The sequence below is a fragment of the Bolinopsis microptera genome, chromosome 4 (assembly GCF_026151205.1).
Source record: "Bolinopsis microptera isolate Bmic1 chromosome 4, MBARI_Bmic_1.0, whole genome shotgun sequence".
Classification (NCBI taxonomy): Eukaryota; Metazoa; Ctenophora; class Tentaculata; order Lobata; family Bolinopsidae; genus Bolinopsis; species Bolinopsis microptera.
The window spans coordinates 11759779-11781703 of record NC_087075.1 but is presented as its reverse complement, the minus strand read 5'-3'; the positions used below and the strand labels follow the sequence as shown (position 1 = coordinate 11781703).

The window sequence follows — 21925 nt, the reverse complement described above, 5'->3', positions numbered from 1 at the left end:
CTAACAATTGATGGAGGAATTTATTAAATCGTGCAAGTTAAGAAGTTAGTGACTGGGGAGGGAGCACTGAGCATTACTTGGGGTTTGAGGTGTAGGCCCTCACAGTGTTTACTTCCTTTCATCAATTATTTCTGTCCTTTTATCAATCAAGCTTGCTACAAAAGTGTTTTCGCTCAATCTAAATAAACATGACAAAATGAGATACCTATCAATTCAAATGATGTGGTAATGAGTAATCATGTAATCATCCGTGAAACACACCCTCGATAATGAGATTCCTCATTCCTTAAATTCTATTTCCTAGTGGTATCACCTACATAAACATTCACCAGCTAATTACAGTGTTATTTCACCTGAATTTCATGTCTGTATTACTATTCCACATTCTCTCATTTTAAGAGGGTGTGCACTTTGTGTAGTGTATTTTAAAGTTTTAATAGTGTTTGGGTATCTCTTTGTGTTTGTGGTCGGGGTTTGATCGTTGTGGAATGATAACCATTTCTCTTGTTTCTCATATCCTGAACTTTGTTTCTTGTTCTATTAATCTTTGAGCTCTGGTCTATGACGAAGTCTATTTTACTACGTGCAGTAAGTTACTAACTGATCGAGTAATGTTGTGGGAAATGTGTGCCTTGTCCTAAATATTGTGCTAAATAATGTGCTAAATCCTTTAATTATATAATATTGCCTTTTACATGAACTTAATGGCTGGTCCGCTCGCATTGTATAGGCATCTGTTTTCATGAAAATGATAAAAATCGGCAAAATGTTAAACGTTGAGCATGATGAAAATTTTGAATGTTAACTTTTCGTATTTGATTACATTCCTGTCACATTGTCTTGACAAAATGTCACCACGGTAAAATACCTAAACACACCCTATCATATCTACTACCTATAATAGATGTGCATATTTTTGACAGCGATAAAAACAATCAACATCCACTACTGGCAAATCAAACCCCAGAATCCAGGTCTTAAATAAAATGCCTCACCTCCCCACCAGAATCCACATCTACTGACTTTACTGTTACATAACTGTTCAAAGTTTACAATAAGAAATACAATAAAGTGTACACTAGAGCACGTGCCCAGACACGATAGCTATTGTTCTCAGGACAATGCCAAATATCAAAACAATAAAATGTGTCCTTGTCAAGTTGGGGTGTTGAACAATGGATTAATGGTTTCTGAGTAAGGTTAAATTACACGTGTTTTGTAATACCTGATATGTTGTGGGCTCATTATACTACTTCTGGAATCTGGATTTGAGTCTACATCATTTAATGTAACTGATAAACTCACTTACTCATTTACATATATAGTTCATGGACTCCACTAATAATCACTTCTTCATTCCCAGTTCCCACACTGGTTTACTGCACCACAATTTACTGCAAAACCCGACTTATTATATATATAACACAGTTTTACTCTATAACACCATATTCCCCACAGTTTTACTCTATATAACACCATATTCCCCACAGTTTTACTCTATATAACACCATATTCCTCACAGTTTTACTCTATATGACACCATATTCCCCACAGTTTTACTCAATACAACACCATATTCCCCACAGTTTTACTCTATATAACACCATATTCCCCACAGTTTTACTCTATATAACACCATATTCCCCACAGTTTTACTCTATATAACACCATATTCCCCACAGTTTTACTCTATATAACACCATATTCCCCACAGTTTTACTCTATATAACACCATATTCCCCACAGTTTTACTCTATATAACACCATATTCCCCACAGTTTTACTCTATATAACACCATATTCCCCACAGTTTTCCTCTATATAACACCATATTCCCCACAGTTATGTCATACGCTGAGACTTGAAGACGACACCCTCCCAACCCTCACAACCGCTGTACTTCACAAAATAGAACAGCTCAAACACCAAAAAGAAGTGAGTTTGCAAGATAACTTCCTTGTTGGTGCCCTGTATAAAGGTGCTGTCATTGCAGAGATATTCGGCTAAATCAAACATAAGTTTTCTTATTTCAGAGAATCATTGACACAAGTTATTTGGCCTAAAAATCTGTTTTCCACCCGCCAAAAATTCTGAATATGCAGAATGCGGATGATCAAGTTCGTTAAGTTTAATTTTCTCAGGTGTTGGAACAAGAAACTCAGAGAGAAATGAATAAGCTACAGGAGGAACTCTTGGCGGCCGTAAGTGCATTCTACTTCTTTATATGCTGTAATCTTCTCTATACCTAATTGCTTAGTTTGGTTATTGCAATTTGAACGAAACTTGAAGAATGATTTCATGATTACCCTTTCTGCTAAAAATCCTTACATTTCTAACATTTGCACTTCAGAAAAACCAGATCAGTGTGAGTGAAGACTCAGCTCTGGATATAGAGGAGGAACTGAAGAGAGTTCTAGATTTCCAGGAGAAGGAGCGAGTTGAAATGCAGAATAAAGTCAAGAGTTTTGCTAGTCAGCTGCAGGTCGGTGTAGTTTTATATTATTTCCCTTTAATTTATACCAATCATTTTCACTTTTTCAGACTGCTCCTCTGTACTCAGGTTGGGCGGTTTCCCATAAATGAGATTCACCTTATCTTTACCTCGCTATCAGTAGTAATGTTTGGTATAATAGGTATACTAGATAAGAAATTAATGATTTAAGAGGTATTATTTGACTATTCCTACTTTACCAAGAATCAATATTATCCGCAATCAACCAACTATAAATGAGTTTTTAACTTCCAATAAAATCTTTTTAACATTGGTATAATATTTTTCTTCATCATCAGTGCCTAATAAAGATATAATTATTACTCCAATAAATCAAAATTAATTAAGACTTTCCCAGACCGAACTGAAGAAGGCACGGAATGGTAAGAAATTCGCAGAAGAGGCCCTCAACAATTCAATTGATAAGATAAATGAGGAATCCAGTCTGCTGAACGAACAGCACGAGCAGGTTAACAGAATGCCAGAATTTCTGTTTTTAACTTTTATTTGTTTTGAGTTTGAAATTTTATTGAGCGAAGAGACGTCTACATGCTCATATATTGACTTCAGCAATTACACTTTTAAAAGTGGTCCCACCCCTTTATTTCATTCTGAACATCTGTAATTCTAAATTTAAAACATAAAATGCTTTCAGTCTTTGGTGTCGATGAAAGAGGAGCGAGATATGCTGGAACATAAACTGGAAGAAATAATGAGTAAGTCAAAGGGGGATTATGAACAGCTGATAAAAGATAAGAATGAGCTGGAGAGACAGTTCTTTGATTACAAGATCAAGAGTGTGTCTGGTGAGTTCCCTGGTTTTTAGTTAAGTAGATCTTCCAGGAAACTTGGAGCTTGACAATGAAAAGGTTTCAATATCTTGCAAAAATCTTCTAAGTATTTTGAAGACCTTAAAGAAAAAGTTAAATATCTCAATGTGAATCGTTTTGCTCCGCCAGAAAAAGAAAACTTGATAGAATCACAGACAAGCAACTTGGCTCTTCTGGAGAAACTGAAAGTTGAATACCAACACAAAGAAGACCAAGTCAACGCTATACAACAGGTATAAATGATGAAAAAGTTGCATCTCTTTTATCTCGTTCTGCTCCTTGATTATTCCCTTACGTTATCAGAATCGTTTCAATATATTAATATCACACAAAAAAACTTACTAAATCAATATATATAAATATGATGGATTTCCTTCAGAGTAAGTTATAATTTTTACTGTTTCAGCAATGCACCGAAACAATAGAAAATCTAAAATCAGAGATGAAGGAAATGGAGATAAAAAATAAAGAGAAATCGTTTGAGATAGAGCAACTCAAAAACAATATCCATCAATACACAAACAGAGAAGGTAATAACTTATACACTAATTTTTTTTGTTTTGAAGAGTATTTATTCAGACTGCTACCTGAAACCAATTAAAAAGAAACTTTAACCTCTAAAAACCTCTAATTACCATTAATAACCTTTAATTACCTACTCTTTTTTAACATCTAATTATTAACTCTTGTCTAACTTCAGTAGACGCCTCGGAGAAGTTGTCACAGAGCCAGAAGATAATTGATGCCTTGAAACGAGACGTCCTAGAAACCAGAGCGAGACTTGAAACCTTAGCGGGTGAGAATCAAGGAGTTTTCCACGAATGTTTATTTCACGTACAAAAAAGTCAGACTTTCAAATCAAAAATGGCCCGCAGTAACTGTCCACCAATTAATCATATCCTGATAACAATCTGTACATAAAAATAACTGTTCAGGTTACGAAGTTAAGTGTGGTGACACGGAAACAGAGAATGTGGAACTTCGCTCTAAAGTGCGAGATCTGGAGACCACTAAGTTAACGTTACTAGACGAGGCAAAGGAGCTGAAGGAAGCCATTGAGAATGCGAGGGATACTCTAAATTCCAGGGTGGTGTCTGAGAGTTATAAGAATCCTGCTCTTGCAGCTGTTGCTGCACTTTGGGTGCAAGAACGAGAGGTGAGCAATTGATCCATCACTTTTTTGTTTTTATATAATTTTTTAAAATTTATATAAAGATGTAAGTTATAATAAATAGCTGGTGATAATTAATAGAATGGATATGATCTGGTGAATAGCAGTTACCTTGACTAAACTTCAGGAAGTAAACGACACAAAAGATGCGCTCCAAGCCACAGAGTGGGAGTTACAAGAACTTAAGGGGGATGCTAAACAATACCAGAGTAAACTAGCAGAGATAGAACAACTTAAGAAACAGATAGCTCAGGGAGAAAGTGAAAGGTATAAGATGGAAAAGTTTAAATTATCGAGAAAATATATCACACGGAGAGATGAATTGTTGAAATATTTTAAAACCGCTCAGTCGATACTTTTAAACCAGAATGTCAAATAAATCATCTCATTTTATTTTTCTTGAATAACATATTTTATCATTATTAATCTATTAATTTAAACCCAGAGCGATAATAAAGACGAAATTGGCAGAGTTCCAGGAGCGACAGATTGAAGCTGAAAACAGCGTTGAGAATGCTAAGGAGGAACTCAACTCATCACAGACTCAGATGCAAGTTCTTGAGTCTGATAAGTTAGTTCTAGACTCTTCTAAACAGTTTAAATATTCTGACCTTCTTGAAAGAACGGCTTTAACTTAAATTATTGAAAAGAACTGCTTGAACTTAAATTTGTAAGCAGCTAAACGTTAAAACACATTTTCAGTTTTTACAATTAACTTTCGCACTTATTACACATTTTTCCTCTACGTAAAGATAAACTTATTTAACAATCTTAGAGAGGAGTTACAGGCTCTGATAGCAAAACATACTCACGAGAAGGACAGACTGCTTGAAGATCTGAACCAGAGCTTTAAAGAAAAGGTAACAGCTTCTGTGTACTGTAATAACAATAATTATAATAATTAGAATAATTACAATGATTACAATCTTGATTGTAGAAAAAACTAATTAATCAATTGAACTGAGATTTCTACCATCTCACAATATCCACGTATTGAGCTAAGAACCGGCCTAAGTTTGTAATTCGTTAGCAGGAGTATCACAAATTATTCAATCAGATTAATTGATCAAGTAAAATAAGTTATAGTTAAACTATAAGTATGCTCATTATCAGAATGAGAAAGAAGTGAGACTGGAGAGTTGTCTTTGTGAGCTCTCTTCAACACAGGACCAACTCTTCACTGTTAAAGAGGAACTCGTTAGAAACCGGGTAACTTACATATTTAACATATTTAACATATTTTACTTTACATATTTATTACATATTTTACTTAACGTACTTTACATATGTAGCGTTGTAATTTAGTTTTAAACTAATTACAACACTACAAATCTATTACATTTATTGAGAATTACGTAATGTAACGTGATGGAAATATTTTAAACGGTCATTTCCTTCCAAACCCAGGATGCACTACATAAAGAATTCGTTGTAACTTTGTTTGAAAAGCATTGGCTGTTTAGGACCCTCGTTATACTATTAGTGCTTTTCAAGTTAAAACGAGGCTTTTATGTTGCAGACTATAGAGCAAGGGTTTGGACTTTGTATAATTTCAAATTTGCCGATATAAACTTACCCACCATCAGATGGAAGCGGAGAAGCTACGAGAATCCCTCCTACTGGCTCGATCCGAGCTGGATGATTTAGATAAGAATATTGGCCAGATTAAAGAGGAGAGAGATAAACTGTCCGCTTCACAGCCTAAAAGGAAGTGAGTAAAAATTTACAAAAATGAAGTGAGTAGACATTTACAAAAATGAAGTGAGTAGACATTTACAAAAATGAACTATGAGTTAACATTTACAAAAAACTGTCCGCTTCACAGCCTAAAAGGAAGTGAGTAAAAATTTACAAAAATGAAGTGAGTAGACATTTACAAAAATGAAGTGAGTAGACATTTACAAAAATGAACTATGAGTTAACATTTACAAAAATGAACTATGAGTTAACATTTACAAAAATGAACTATGAGTTAACATTTACAAAAATGAACTATGAGTTAACATTTACAAAAATGAACTATGAGGTGAGTAAACACTTGGGGAATTGTGCGGTGGGTGGTGAGGTGAAAAATTGTTTTTTGTCGATTTCTGCAGTTAATTGGTTTTACTTGATTTAATGGTGTTTGTTCTGTATTCTCGATTTCATCTTATCATCACCTGTTCAGTACAGTTACTTCTGGTTTCAGTAATTGTATTAAACCCCAAATCTTAGGCTAGTCGGTTATCATCAGATTAAATAAACGATTTCTAGTTTGTTCAGCGTGGGTAAGACCAGAATGTTCTGAATTTATTAGTGTGAGATTCTGATATTCAATCTTATATTACTGCTAGGATGGTGATAACTTATTACGAATATAATAAAAGCTGTAAACCGTTGCCATGGCGACCAAAGTTCTAATTTACATCTCCCTTTTTCTTCCAGTCGGAGCGGTTAGGAGTTCCACAATTCCACAATTCTACCAAAAATGAGCACTCTTATTAATATGACCCTTATATTACCCTCTTATTACCCTCTTATTACCCTCTTATTACCCTTATATTACCTCTCATTACCCTTGCAAAATTGCATCGAATTGCACTGGTAGCTTTAAACAGATTTAGCTGTTCATATACCAGTGGGCTTCGTAAATTAGAGGTAGAGATTTAATAGTCGTCTAGGGTAAATGAGGCCCACCTGCGAATGAGGACAGATCTTTTGTGGGCTATTTGTTAGTTTAATTTAACATGAGAAGCTGGTTACAGCCTATGGTGTATTCCATTAAAGTTGGTGTATCCAGGTGCATTTAAATGGATTATACTAATTCAGTGATGAGGAACCCTCACCAGTCACCATACCCCCTTATTTGCTGTACCATTTAGTAATTAACTAATTAACTTAATGTAAAGACAGTAGAGGTACATTCTTCCATATTATGAAGATGTTCGTACATCGTGTATAGAGATAATATCTTACACAGCCCAATGTGAATAGAAATAACAAGGATAATAACACCAGTCTTAGGATACAGTTCTTTAAATTATCCATTAACTATCAACTATCTGTTAATAAGTCTAATGCTAAAGTCAGAGCAAATAAATTCTGTCCAGTCTATCGCCGACAATTAGATAATTAGGGTTTATTTGATAATTTTTGCATAAAGGTATCTTTTCAGCTTATATATTTTGATGTAATCCAAGTAATTGCGGACGAAGTTCACTGTGTTTTTAACGTGTTTGGGTACACATCATATTTTACAGTTGCAGTTGGGGTATCATATCAATCCGTTCTATGCTATAATCACTGTTTGCTAAAATTCGAACAGAACTATCTAATAACTAAACTCGTCAGGTCACTGGAGAAGAAGATAACCGACCTGGAGCTGTTGAACAAGTCTCTGTCTAGACGACTAGCTGTAGCTTCAGAGGAGAGACAACGGGCGGAGGAGCAGGCGAGCGGTGAGGATATTTATTACTTGTTATTTTAATATTGAAAATACTGGCGAGCGGTGAGGATATTTATTACTTGTTATTTTAATATTGAAAATACTGGCGAGCGGTGAGAATATTTATTACTTGTTATTTCAATATTGAAAATACAGGCGAGCGGTGAGGATATTTATTACTTGTTATTTTAATATTGAAAATACAGGCGAGCGGTGAGGATATTTATTACTTGTTATTTTAATATTGAAAATACTGGCGAGCGGTGAGGATATTTATTACTTGTTATTTTAATATTGAAATTACTGGTGAGCGGTGAGAATATTTATTACTTGTTATTTTAATATTGAAAATACTGGTGAACGGTGAGAATATTTATTACTTGTTATTTTAATATTGAAAATACTGGCGAGCGGTGAGAATATTTATTACTTGTTATTTTAATATTGAAAATACTGGCGAGCGGTGAGGATATTTATTACTTGTTATTTTAATATTGAAAATACTGGTGAACGGTGAGAATATTTATTACTTGTTATTTTAATATTGAAAATACTGGCGAGCGGTGAGAATATTTATTGCTTGTTATTTTAATATTGAAAATACTGGCGAGCGGTGAGAATATTTATTACTTGTTATTTTAATATTGAAAATACTGGCGAGCGGTGAGAATATTTATTACTTGTTATTTTAATATTGAAAATACTGGCGAGCGGTGAGGATATTTATTACTTGTTATTTTAATATTGAAAATACTGGTGAACGGTGAGAATATTTATTACTTGTTATTTTAATATTGAAAATACTGGCGAGCGGTGAGGATATTTATTACTTGTTATTTTAATATTGAAAATACTGGCGAGCGGTGAGAATATTTATTACTTGTTATTTTAATATTGAAAATACTGGCGAGCGGTGAGAATATTTATTACTTGTTATTTTAATATTGAAAATACTGGCGAGCGGTGAGAATATTTATTACTTGTTATTTTAATATTGAAAATACTGGCGAGCGGTGAGGATATTTATTACTTGTTATTTTAATATTGAAAATACTGGTGAACGGTGAGAATATTTATTACTTGTTATTTTAATATTGAAAATACTGGCGAGCGGTGAGAATATTTATTGCTTGTTATTTTAATATTGAAAATACTGGCGAGCGGTGAGGATATTTATTACTTGTTATTTTAATATTGAAAATACTGGCGAGCGGTGAGAATATTCATTACTTGTTATTTTAATATTGAAATTACTGGGCTACTGGATACTTGGGCTTTATTGGTTATCTCCTTAGCTTAGCTTAGCTTAGGTAGCACTTTAAAATTAAGTCTTCAAATCGAGCCACCTGGAACTTGACCTAGAAGCTTCAGTTAAAATGGCATTCTGAGTTCTGAGGTTGTGTAATCCAGTTTCAACAGTATTTGCTATGTGAGCTTGTGTTTACACTTTACGAGGAGATAAATGTTTTAACAGAAATTAAAACCTCATCTCTCCACAACCACTCACTTGCAGGTCAAGAGAGGGTGACCAAACGTATCTGAATAATATGTGAATAATATGTGAATAATTTCCCCACTCGTTTGCTATGTTCCAACGTAACTAATTTGTAAAGAATTTGTGAATGATATGTAGAATTATGGATGTTAAGATTGGTTTCATCCTTGTTTGAAATACTTCAAGTTTCCTTCGTCGACTTACTAGATTATTTAGAAGTGCATTAGTACAAAATTTGGTATGAAATGAAACTATTTGTCACTTTTTAAATGAATAGTAAATAAGGCTAAGCTACATAAATTTGAAGATCGCTACCATAATTTACCGCAAAATCAAGAAGGTTTAGAAAAAACAATCTTCGAATTATGGTCGTATAAATTTCGATATCAGTTTATTTATTAATTGAATCTTTACAAGTATCTAGACTGCAAAGCTAATCAAATGCTAATTTAATTCATCTGATAGAAAAATCAATTAACTGCACAAAAAAAAACAAGTCGATACGTTTTAAAGAGTGCTCTTCGAACATTGTTCAACTTTTTTGGTAACGTAATCATCATTTTGGACCATCAAGGAAAATATCTCTTGAAGAATTCGATGAGACGCTCCGTAACTCGCGTCCCTTTGAAATACTCTGAAAATATTAGTGATTCAAAGTTCTTGAAACAAATTGTAATTGTTGTGCCACGTAATATGTATGTCTAATCTAAACTTAATTTCTTTTTAATTACTCACCATCAATTAACAATCAATGAACAGTCGCTAATAAACTTAAGCTTAGTGCTTAAAATCTCCTTATATCGTGAGCCATAGTCTTAATCAAAATAGCTGAAAGACCTAAATAGCAATTCCAAAGCCCTTAGTTTACGATGAAACACCAAAATCTACCTTAAACTACCTAAATCTCGACATAAAAACTTACCGAGTTTCTCCCAGCTTTCGTCGAGGATTGCGAGCATATCTTCCGTCAGGATTTCGTCGAAGAAAGATTCCGTGTACAAGATGTCCCAATGCGTTGAATTAGTCACTCTAAAACAGTTGAACCCAGAGAGACCCTTCTTTATCTCTTTTACCTCCTCCTCTAGCTCCTCCACTTCAGCCAGAGTTTCGTTCAGATCATTTCTTGTCTCCTCCAAGTTCTTCTCTGTCTGGTTTAACTGACTAACAGTAACTGCAAGGTTAGCTTCAACCTCCTCCATGTGTTTTTCTGTTTTGTTCAGTCTTGTCTCCGTTTGGTCCAGCTTTTTCTCCGTTTGATCCAGCTGTGTCTCTGTTTGGTTCAGTTGTGTCTCCGTTTGGTTCAGCTGTGTTTCTGTTTGATTCAGCCTTGTCTCCGTTTGATCCAGCCTTGTCTCCGTTTGGTTCAGCTGTGTCTCTGTTTCAGTAAGCTGGCCAGTAGTTTGCTCAAGATAAGCTCTCACTTGCTCTAGCTCGGACGACGTATTGTTCAGATTTATTTCTGAACGGTTCAGCTGGTCTGAAATCTCCTCCTTGCTAGCCTTGGTATCGGTCAGTTCTTTGCGAGCATCCTCGAGTTGTTCCTCTAACTGTTCAACTCGACACGTGTCTATTTCAGCTCTGACGTTGCCTGTTCTTGGTTGCTGCAATATTTGTTCCCACTTCAGTTGGCGAACATCATCATATTTGCTCTCCACATCAGAGCAGCGACCTGCAGAGTACAGTTCACTTACTTCAGATGAGGTTAGTTTCTTGGAGAAGATATTTGTTTTATCAAGTTCCCCACCAAACGATTGACTTGAATCAAATGATCCGCCGTAGGTGTCCTGGTCTTGCCCCAAAACAAGATATCCACCTGCAGTGAGTCTTCTTCCTGAGGGGGTTGTAAAGGACCCAGTTTGTCGACCATTGTGGTAAATTGTTGCTGTGCGGGAACTGAGACTCCAACACAAACAGTAGTGGTACCAGACTCCTGCAGTTACACCTGCCTGGGCTCTTACATTTGTGCTATAACTGTCGAACACGTAGTTACTGCTTCCTTCATCCGTAATGACTATCTCATTGTAATTTGATCTTGTCGCGTACGAGAACCAGTGTGCTTGACTGCCAGATCTCGATTTCCGAATCCAGGAACACAGAGAAAATGCTTCAGAGAAAGGTTGCATATTAGGCTTAAACCTAATATAATCCCCTACAGTATTCCCAAACTTGAGTACCTTGTGCGATTGAGCAGCAGATATCTCCTGTACTATCAGGACCATCAGTAGACAGGACAACCTCATCTTTACAGTAGACTGTGAACCGTCAACAAATTATGAGAAACTGACGATTTGAAAGTAACTAAATACAAATGTAGGTTCTTGTAAATATTAGTCTTAAACGTAAGGGACGATGAGAAATGAATACTAGGTTGTGAAATGTGATTAATTTACAGATGGGAATTTTACGGGTATTCGTGGCTCCCGAAAGTCGATTTAAGTTTTACTGCCAGGATGAAGTCTTAATCTTTAGGTGCTTTTTTCTAATTCAATAACAAAAAGGAAGCCTGGTGTTTATTCTTATCTTCTTGTTAGAATAATTATTGTGACTGGAAATTAATAGGACAATGTTGTAATTTTATCTTATCGTCATATTGTTCATATGCAAGATCACACTAAATCTTTACCATTTTAATATACTGGTTTAAGCACAGAGCAGCGATATAGCATTTCCTTTACTGCATGTTCCAGTATAGGGGGGCGGGAATACGTGACACGATATAATGGGTCACAATCTGCAAAGAACGCTAATTCGATTTATCTTGAGGAGTCATTGATTCTCCTAACTGCATCTAAAATCAAGAGTCACTGATTTTACAAAGTCTGTTTATCCCCAGGTGTAACGGAGAAGCTGGAGCAGGATGTGACTGAGATCCTGGAAGCATTTGAGGAGTATAAGGAGCGGACTGGAACTGCTCCTGAGAAAGTTCAGGAGCTCAAACACGGTACGTTGTGGAGAAGTTTAGGTGTTTTCTTTACTTCCCAGTGTGTTTAGACTTCAGTACCGCGTGTTCGGTACCGTGTTATATGTATCTGATGTTTATTCGAACTAATATTTATTTACTTTTTCAAATCTCTAGTAATTGATTCTGATGTTCATGATGTTCATGATACTCGAATTATAGGCTCGCTTTAAATTGTCTAATAAAATGTTACATTAGTTAAAAGTAAAATATCTTACATCTTAAGATATTAAGTTTACTTTTATAAATAACATAAAATTGTAAACTAAAACATAGCATTTTATCTCAAAACGACTGCACTAGTTCCACATGACATATCACATGACATATCACATGACATAATATCACATGACATATATCACATGACATATCACATGACATATCACATGACATATCACATGACATAATATCACATGACATATCACCAGGAATGGCCGCTCTACAGGAGACTCTGCACCAAATAATGAACACTAACTCTAAACTGACCAAGGAAAAAGTCAGACTTACTCAGGAGGTTGAGAAGTTCAAACTTGAGAACTTCAATCTTAGCCAGGAGAGGTGGGTATTTAATATTTATATTTGAAATTGTTACTAGATAATAATTTGACATCGCATTTAAAAACACCATCTAACCTTACCATGTAATGCTTGTTTGTTTGTTTGTTTGTTTATAGAACCCGTCCCCAATCTCGTATCGGAAAATGACTAAACTCAGGTCTGAGTGTGAATACGGGTGGTACCTGCAAGAGTGTTCATTAAGCATTTAGAGTTCTGTAAAACTGCAGTTACAATTGTGCTAGAGTATTTTTAGTATATACGATTGGTATCAGAAATATATCCCTACATGCTTCCAAAATTTGTAAAGCCGTAGTACATACATATCACACTACACCGGAGCCTACACAGTGCAATCTCCTCCATACCAGTCGATCTGCGCCGCGTATGTTTATATAAGCGCGCGGCGCAGACTGGAGGAAACCACACTCTGCAAGTTCGATCCAGTGCAATGCTACATGTACGTACTACGGCTTCATCTCCAACTTTCTGCACAATGTACTGGAATGTTTTGAAGGAAAAGAATGAACAAAAAAAAAGTGATATATATAAATAAAATCAGCGATTTAATGTTAGCCTTAGGAGGGTAACTTTAATTCCCTGGTTTCTAAAATCAGCTTTTTAATAAAATAAAATAAAGTATGTAACGTCGATACCAAACCGATTATTGAGCGATAATAACTGAGTAGTTTATTCCTGGGTTGCGGAGTCATTCAGATGTTCCAGTTTTCGAATGTGGTTCTTGTTCAGTTCTTGACCAGAAGTGTCTAATGAAGTAAGTCAGACAAGCAAACTCTTCCTTTAATGCTGATATAAGTCGTCTCAATCCCAGAAATTATGAATGATGACCCAGTGTAAAAGTGCAGAAATCGACCGAAAATAACAAAAACTAAAAACAGTTAAAAAGTGACAAGATTCAAACACAAGGAAAATTAATAACTTAGAGCGTAATAAGCAATATCTCCAAACGGAGTTTTCTGAGAGGGTGAGAGGTTCTTTAATTAGAGCTAATGATAAAATGAGACCCACTAAAGGTACTAAATTAACCGGACTGCTAGCAAGGAATCGAGAGTGGAAATAAAAATAAAAGCGGAATAAATTTTAAGATAATGAAACAGAAACTGAAAGCTAAAATATATACCGTTCTAGAATGCCTCCGCAAACTATTGCTCCTTTGTAAAGCACGTGTTAGTAAGTGTAGTAAAAAGATAAAAATAATAAAGCTATAAAAATGAACGGAGCGTTGAAAATCTGAGAGGGTGAGAGGTTCTTTAATTAGAGCTAATGATAAAATGAGACCCACTAAAGGTACTAAATTAACCGGACTGCTAGCAAGGAATCGAGAGTGGAAATAAAAATAAAAGCGGAATAAATTTTAAGATAATGAAACAGAAACTGAAAGCTAAAATATATACCGTTCTAGAATGCCTCCGCAAACTATTGCTCCTTTGTAAAGCACGTGTTAGTAAGTGTAGTAAAAAGATAAAAATAATAAAGCTATAAAAATGAACGGAGCGTTGAAAATCTGAGAGGGTGAGACTGAGAGGTTCTTTAATTAATAACTTAGAGAGGGTGAGAGGTTCTTTAATTAGAGCTAATGATAAAATGAGACCCACTAAAGGTACTAAATTAACCGGACTGCTAGCAAGGAATCGAGAGTGGAAATAAAAATAAAAGCGGAATAAATTTTAAGATAATGAAACAGAAACTGAAAGCTAAAATATATACCGTTCTAGAATGCCTCCGCAAACTATTGCTCCTTTGTAAAGCACGTGTTAGTAAGTGTAGTAAAAAGATAAAAATAATAAAGCTATAAAAATGAACGGAGCGTTGAAAATCTGAGAGGGTGAGAGGTTCTTTAATTAGAGCTAATGATAAAATGAGACCCACTAAAGGTACTAAATTAACCGGACTGCTAGCAAGGAATCGAGAGTGGAAATAAAAATAAAAGCGGAATAAATTTTAAGATAATGAAACAGAAACTGAAAGCTAAAATATATACCGTTCTAGAATGCCTCCGCAAACTATTGCTCCTTTGTAAAGCACGTGTTAGTAAGTGTAGTAAAAAGATAAAAATAATAAAGCTATAAAAATGAACGGAGCGTTGAAAATCTGAGAGGGTGAGAGGTTCTTTAATTAGAGCTAATGATAAAATGAGACCCACTAAAGGTACTAAATTAACCGGACTGCTAGCAAGGAATCGAGAGTGGAAATAAAAATAAAAGCGGAATAAATTTTAAGATAATGAAACAGAAACTGAAAGCTAAAATATATACCGTTCTAGAATGCCTCCGCAAACTATTGCTCCTTTGTAAAGCACGTGTTAGTAAGTGTAGTAAAAAGATAAAAATAATAAAGCTATAAAAATGAACGGAGCGTTGAAAATCTGAGAGGGTGAGACTGAGAGGTTCTTTAATTAATAACTTAGAGCGTAATAAGGAATATGAATATCTCCAAACGGAGTTTTCTGAGAGGGTGAGAGGTTCTTTAATTAGAGCTAATGATAAAATGAGACCCACTAAAGGTACTAAATTAACCGGACTGCTAGCAAGGAATCGAGAGTGGAAATAAAAATAAAAGCGGAATAAATTTTAAGATAATGAAACAGAAACTGAAAGCTAAAATATATACCGTTCTAGAATGCCTCCGCAAACTATTGCTCCTTTGTAAAGCACGTGTTAGTAAGTGTAGTAAAAAGATAAAAATAATAAAGCTATAAAAATGAACGGAGCGTTGAAAATCTGAGAGGGTGAGAGGTTCTTTAATTAGAGCTAATGATAAAATGAGACCCACTAAAGGTACTAAATTAACCGGACTGCTAGCAAGGAATCGAGAGTGGAAATAAAAATAAAAGCGGAATAAATTTTAAGATAATGAAACAGAAACTGAAAGCTAAAATATATACCGTTCTAGAATGCCTCCGCAAACTATTGCTCCTTTGTAAAGCACGTGTTAGTAAGTGTAGTAAAAAGATAAAAGTAATAAAGCTATAAAAATGAACGGAGCGTTGAAAATCTGAGAGGGTGAGACTGAGAGGTTCTTTAATTAATAACTTAGAGAGGGTGAGAGGTTCTTTAATTAGAGCTAATGATAAAATGAGACCCACTAAAGGTACTAAATTAACCGGACTGCTAGCAAGGAATCGAGAGTGGAAATAAAAATAAAAGCGGAATAAATTTTAAGATAATGAAACAGAAACTGAAAGCTAAAATATATACCGTTCTAGAATGCCTCCGCAAACTATTGCTCCTTTGTAAAGCACGTGTTAGTAAGTGTAGTAAAAAGATAAAAATAATAAAGCTATAAAAATGAACGGAGCGTTGAAAATCTGAGAGGGTGAGAGGTTCTTTAATTAGAGCTAATGATAAAATGAGACCCACTAAAGGTACTAAATTAACCGGACTGCTAGCAAGGAATCGAGAGTGGAAATAAAAATAAAAGCGGAATAAATTTTAAGATAATGAAACAGAAACTGAAAGCTAAAATATATACCGTTCTAGAATGCCTCCGCAAACTATTGCTCCTTTGTAAAGCACGTGTTAGTAAGTGTAGTAAAAAGATAAAAATAATAAAGCTATAAAAATGAACGGAGCGTTGAAAATCTGAGAGGGTGAGACTGAGAGGTTCTTTAATTAATAACTTAGAGCGTAATAAGGAATATGAATATCTCCAAACGGAGTTTTCTGAGAGGGTGAGAGGTTCTTTAATTAGAGCTAATGATAAAATGAGACCCACTAAAGGTACTAAATTAACCGGACTGCTAGCAAGGAATCGAGAGTGGAAATAAAAATAAAAGCGGAATAAATTTTAAGATAATGAAACAGAAACTGAAAGCTAAAATATATACCGTTCTAGAATGCCTCCGCAAACTATTGCTCCTTTGTAAAGCACGTGTTAGTAAGTGTAGTAAAAAGATAAAAATAATAAAGCTATAAAAATGAACGGAGCGTTGAAAATCTGAGAGGGTGAGAGGTTCTTTAATTAGAGCTAATGATAAAATGAGACCCACTAAAGGTACTAAATTAACCGGACTGCTAGCAAGGAATCGAGAGTGGAAATAAAAATAAAAGCGGAATAAATTTTAAGATAATGAAACAGAAACTGAAAGCTAAAATATATACCGTTCTAGAATGCCTCCGCAAACTATTGCTCCTTTGTAAAGCACGTGTTAGTAAGTGTAGTAAAAAGATAAAAATAATAAAGCTATAAAAATGAACGGAGCGTTGAAAATCTGAGAGGGTGAGACTGAGAGGTTCTTTAATTAATAACTTAGAGCGTAATAAGGAATATGAATATCTCCAAACGGAGTTTTCTGAGAGGGTGAGAGGTTCTTTAATTAGAGCTAATGATAAAATGAGACCCACTAAAGGTACTAAATTAACCGGACTGCTAGCAAGGAATCGAGAGTGGAAATAAAAATAAAAGCGGAATAAATTTTAAGATAATGAAACAGAAACTGAAAGCTAAAATATATACCGTTCTAGAATGCCTCCGCAAACTATTGCTCCTTTGTAAAGCACGTGTTAGTAAGTGTAGTAAAAAGATAAAAATAATAAAGCTATAAAAATGAACGGAGCGTTGAAAATCTGAGAGGGTGAGACTGAGAGGTTCTTTAATTAATAACTTAGAGCGTAATAAGGAATATGTTCATGTAATGCTTATACTTATAGACTTGTTTACAATGCTCCTTCATAATAAATTTGCAACATTATAAAGTTTAATTCGTCGTTTCACACACTTGACGTCACGTGACCACAGGAACGAGTTTAAAGACCAGCTAGATAACAGTTTGATAGACTTGTCTAAAGACGGTGAAGTGTCTAATGAGCTCCTGGCTCACAATCAAATGTTACAAGCTCAGTTGGACGGCATGTCTACACGCTCTAATAGGTACTTTTATGGCGTGTAAATTGTAATTAAATTTTAATTAAAACTATTAGTTTTAGTTAATACTCCTACTTGCGATGGTTTACAACTTCAAATTTATTATTTGCAGAAAACTTCCTTTATCACGATCTCGATTAAAATGGGTAAAATTCCTCATATTTTACTTGAGATATTCTTTTTTCGTAGGCTTGACAAGCTAGAGCACGACAACACCATTCTGAAGAATAAAGTTCGGAAGATGAAGGAAATGCTGAGGGACAAGGAGGATCAACTGGTACGTGATCATTGTATTCGTAAAATGTATGCCAAATGAGTAAACAAAATGGTGACTTACATTCTAGTCAAGAATTATGTCTTTAATTGCTTTAAAGTTCTAATCATTACAGTTGGGTGATCTAATTTGTTTAAGAAATAACGCTTCAGATAAACTTGAACGATTCTAATGAGATGAAAGACGAACTAGAAAAAGAGAACTCCCATTTTAAAAAGATGATTAATTCGTTGAAACAGAAGCTGGATACAAGCAAAGACGCAAACGTTATGCTGAAGGTATGAACCAAATTTTCTTTATCCGGACAATATAATATTTGTGCCATATTTATTTTAACTGCCAACGCGCGGCGTTGTAGTACGTAGCGCGCGAAAACATTTTACTGTTGAAGTGAGAAATCGTGATGCCTTTTCAAAGACATAATATCATGCACGGCTGTTCAAAACGTCGATTTCTGCGATTCTAATTAGATAGGATTACCCTAGGATTTATCCTAGCGCGTCCGAGATACCTCGGATTTTATCAATCCTAACGCCGATCCAGTCCCCCCAGGATACCTCCGATGAATTCCTATCGCCGAGCGGCGATAGGATGTGTAAGTTCCGAGAGGCGATAGGATTTGCTCTCGGACCCGATAGGAAATTAATAACCTATCGGATCCGAGCGCTAATCCTAGCGGAGATAGGATTTAACAATTCCGAGTGCCGATAGGATTTGCTCTCGGACCCGATAGGATACTCAATTCCTATAGGATCCGAGAGCAAATCCGAGAGGCGATAAAATTTCGAATATCAGGACCGATATAATTAGAAGACGACGCATATCTAACTGTAGGTTGAAACTTCATGCTTTCTGTCAGTTAACTTCAGGATCATATCATCGCTTTATCTTAAGTTGATCCACGGTTGCCTGCAGGCTACAGCAACATGGAGGTTGTTTAGGTTAAATTAAGTAGATAAATGATAACTTGAAGCTAACTTGTAGTTCTCTATAAGAGTTAACTCTAGGATACCTTGTAGTACTCTTCAAGTTAACTTCAGGATACCTTGTAGTACTCTTCAAGTTAACTTCAGGATACGTTGTAGTAATTTTTGAGTTAACTCCAGGATAACTTGTAGTACTCTTCAAGTTAAGTTCAGGATACCTTGTAGTACTCTTCAAGTTAACTTCAGGATATAACCTTGTAGTACTCTTCAAGTTAAATCCAGGATACCTTGTAGTACTCTTCAAGTTAACTTCAGGTTACCTTGTAGTACTTTTTGAGTTAACTTCAGGATACCTTGTAGTACTCTTCAAGTTAACTTCAGGATACCTTGTAGTACTCTTCAAGTTAACTTCAGGTTACCTTGTAGTACTTTTTGAGTTAACTCTAGGATACCTTGTAGTACTCTATAAGTCAACTTCAGGATAACTTGTAACTTACTCTTCAAGTTAAATCCAGGATACCTTGTAGCATGCATGCAAATTAAATTAATTAATAGCGCGCACTTGATATTATGCGTTATATGGCGCATAAATGACTGGCACATCGTTCATGCATCATCGATTCGTTATCAATCAATTAAATATTTAATTTTGGTAACCAATCGACATAAAATCAGAGGGATGTGTTCTTTTTACTTGCCCATCAAGTTAAGCTTATCATTCGTTTCAGGACAAAATAAGAGACTTGGAGGAAAGTCGAGATCAGTTCTTGGCGTCCACGCCGAACCACTCTCGGAGCAACAGGGTAAGTTCACTTCTTCATAAACTTCTAGTTTCTTATGTTTTACTAATAAGAACACTTAGAAACCATGTGTTAGCCTGCAGCTAGTAGATCGACATTGAGCAAGCTGAGGAATTAGAGGAACTAGCAGGAACCCGTATAACCCTAAGATGGTGTCAAGACTCAAGAGACTAAATAATTATTACCTATTTAATTCGCGTTTTTGACACCACTTGGGGGTCCAAATTTCGGGCTCTAAAATTCCTATTTCTTGGCCAATTTTTTATTTTTTCATGCTGATTTGGAGGCCATTAAAGCATTTGACCCAGTCAAAAAAGTTTTAGTTGTATATTTTTTACGGTTTTTGCAGAAATTCGCGTTAAAGTTGATGCCATGGTGTCAGTAAAATGGCACGGATAAATATATATATATCGTCTCGCTTTATATATAGTAAGATTAGAGGAATGCTCTAAACCATTTATTTGCAGAGCTTGATGGACGTATCCGATGAGCTGGAACCCATCCGATCTGACAACGATCCTCGGCGTCTTGCTGTCGAGAGTCGAGCCTCCATGCCAAGTCTCGCCTCACAGAGTCGTGTGTCCATGGCAACGTCTCAAATTTCTAATGTAGAGACATTGTGTCTCGCTGAGAGGTGCAAGACTTTGGATATTGAGCTTAAAGATTTGAAAGAGAGGTTTGTTGTTATTTCTCAAAAAACTTGAGATTCAAATTAATGGAGAGTTTGCGTCTACCAGTTAGCACTAATAAACATGACTATAAAGCTCGTATAATAACACTATGTATACGAACATAATAACACTATGTATACGAACATAATAACACTATATATAACATGGTATAATAACACTTCCTTCCGTATTTTAATGACTGTATCTCCCAGGTATAAGATCCTACAAGATACTCACGATTCAGAGCAGAATAAAGCTCACGAAATGTCGGACGCTCTGAGGAGTTCAGTGCGAATTCTTAAAAGCTACATCGACAGGTTACCCTGAAGTTAACATAGCTATAGTCTATACTTATATCAATTTATCCCTTATTTTAATTTTTACTTACAGTATAAATTATAGCTGTCAAGATTATGAAACCTTATTAAATTTAATTAATTTCCATTTTGTATCGCGCAGCTCTGAGTTCTCTTCGACATTCTACAATTGGAAGATTAAAACTCTCTTACGAGCCCTATTTTGATACTTGTGAACTCAATTCTGTGACATTATTTGCATTGGGAGTACCTATTATGTATACATTAAAGTTCGTTACTTCAGGAGTGGGGATGTTAAGGGTGAGCGAATGTGTGAGCTTCAAGACCAACTTGAGATTCAAAGGTATTTATTTGCTTTCAGTTGCATCTTGTAGTAAAAATAATAATAATTTGCTAAATTTAGTTCGCAGTTAATTGAAGATTTGCTTTATCTTTTTATTGTAAGTGTAACTAAATTCCCTCAAGAATGAAGAAAGTAACTTGGGGAATGTTTCCCAAAGAATTTGATCGAGAAACTTGTAAACTCTCCGTTCTGCAGGTCACAGCTGTTTAACATGGCGGATCAATTAGGAGTTGACTTGGCTCAGTCTTCTTTCTACCCTCCTGACGGTGAGTCACTAGCTAGTGTCAGCACTGTTTGTTTAGAAGGGACTGATAATCAACTCATCTGATTAAATGGCGGATCTGACGAAATTGAATGTTTGTAAGATTCTTATAGTTATTACAACGGAATTTTCATGAACGGATAATGAAAGGGAATTATTATGTCATGTGATTTTCAAAGTTTAAATGATGATCTTTTTTTGATACTTCTTTCTTAGTTCACATCTTTTTTTTATATTTTGACAATTCTTCATCGTGTACAGATATGAATTAAATTTGTGATAAGAAAAAAACCTTTCAGTTATAGTCGCAAAATGTGAAATCTAGAATGTATATAGTTGCATGAACAAGCGCAGTTTTAATGAGATTATAGGTATTTATGCATATTGCATGTTAAGTTTGGTATTAATTATTTATGCATGTTAAACTGCTTGGTCAGGACAATATCCAGAGTTTGTAAATTATTTCTTAAGGAAATCGATTTTGAGATTTTCTGCTTTATTTTATATTTTAACATAACCTTTA

The 21925-nt window shown here is 35.0% G+C and overlaps 2 protein-coding genes across 2 annotated transcripts in view; one reads left to right on the top strand and one right to left on the bottom strand.

The window, feature by feature from the left end:
- The window catches only part of LOC134814464 (centrosomal protein of 290 kDa-like), a 52091-nt gene extending 30166 nt beyond the window's left edge, over window positions 1-21925 (top strand). The window contains exons 30-54 of the mRNA XM_063822589.1: window positions 1843-1935; window positions 2142-2201; window positions 2351-2482; window positions 2850-2960; window positions 3147-3297; window positions 3451-3554; window positions 3728-3851; window positions 4022-4117; window positions 4257-4477; window positions 4620-4759; window positions 4938-5063; window positions 5268-5352; window positions 5606-5701; window positions 6079-6203; window positions 7823-7929; window positions 12245-12352; window positions 12799-12928; window positions 17684-17815; window positions 17999-18086; window positions 18236-18361; window positions 19738-19812; window positions 20277-20485; window positions 20693-20797; window positions 21081-21140; window positions 21336-21925. Coding sequence (XP_063678659.1) covers window positions 1843-1935; window positions 2142-2201; window positions 2351-2482; window positions 2850-2960; window positions 3147-3297; window positions 3451-3554; window positions 3728-3851; window positions 4022-4117; window positions 4257-4477; window positions 4620-4759; window positions 4938-5063; window positions 5268-5352; window positions 5606-5701; window positions 6079-6203; window positions 7823-7929; window positions 12245-12352; window positions 12799-12928; window positions 17684-17815; window positions 17999-18086; window positions 18236-18361; window positions 19738-19812; window positions 20277-20485; window positions 20693-20797; window positions 21081-21140; window positions 21336-21468 — 2937 coding nt within the window. The 3' untranslated portion in view covers window positions 21469-21925. The remainder of the gene's footprint in view (window positions 1-1842; window positions 1936-2141; window positions 2202-2350; window positions 2483-2849; window positions 2961-3146; window positions 3298-3450; window positions 3555-3727; window positions 3852-4021; window positions 4118-4256; window positions 4478-4619; window positions 4760-4937; window positions 5064-5267; window positions 5353-5605; window positions 5702-6078; window positions 6204-7822; window positions 7930-12244; window positions 12353-12798; window positions 12929-17683; window positions 17816-17998; window positions 18087-18235; window positions 18362-19737; window positions 19813-20276; window positions 20486-20692; window positions 20798-21080; window positions 21141-21335) is intronic.
- On the bottom strand, window positions 9894-11744 carry LOC134814465 (uncharacterized). The gene is made up of 2 exons (XM_063822590.1): window positions 10334-11744; window positions 9894-10045 (listed from the first exon to the last, which is right to left on the bottom strand). Exons 1-2 carry the CDS (start codon window positions 11649-11651, stop codon window positions 9981-9983), a joined length of 1383 nt encoding a protein of 460 aa, XP_063678660.1. The 5' UTR covers window positions 11652-11744; the 3' UTR covers window positions 9894-9980.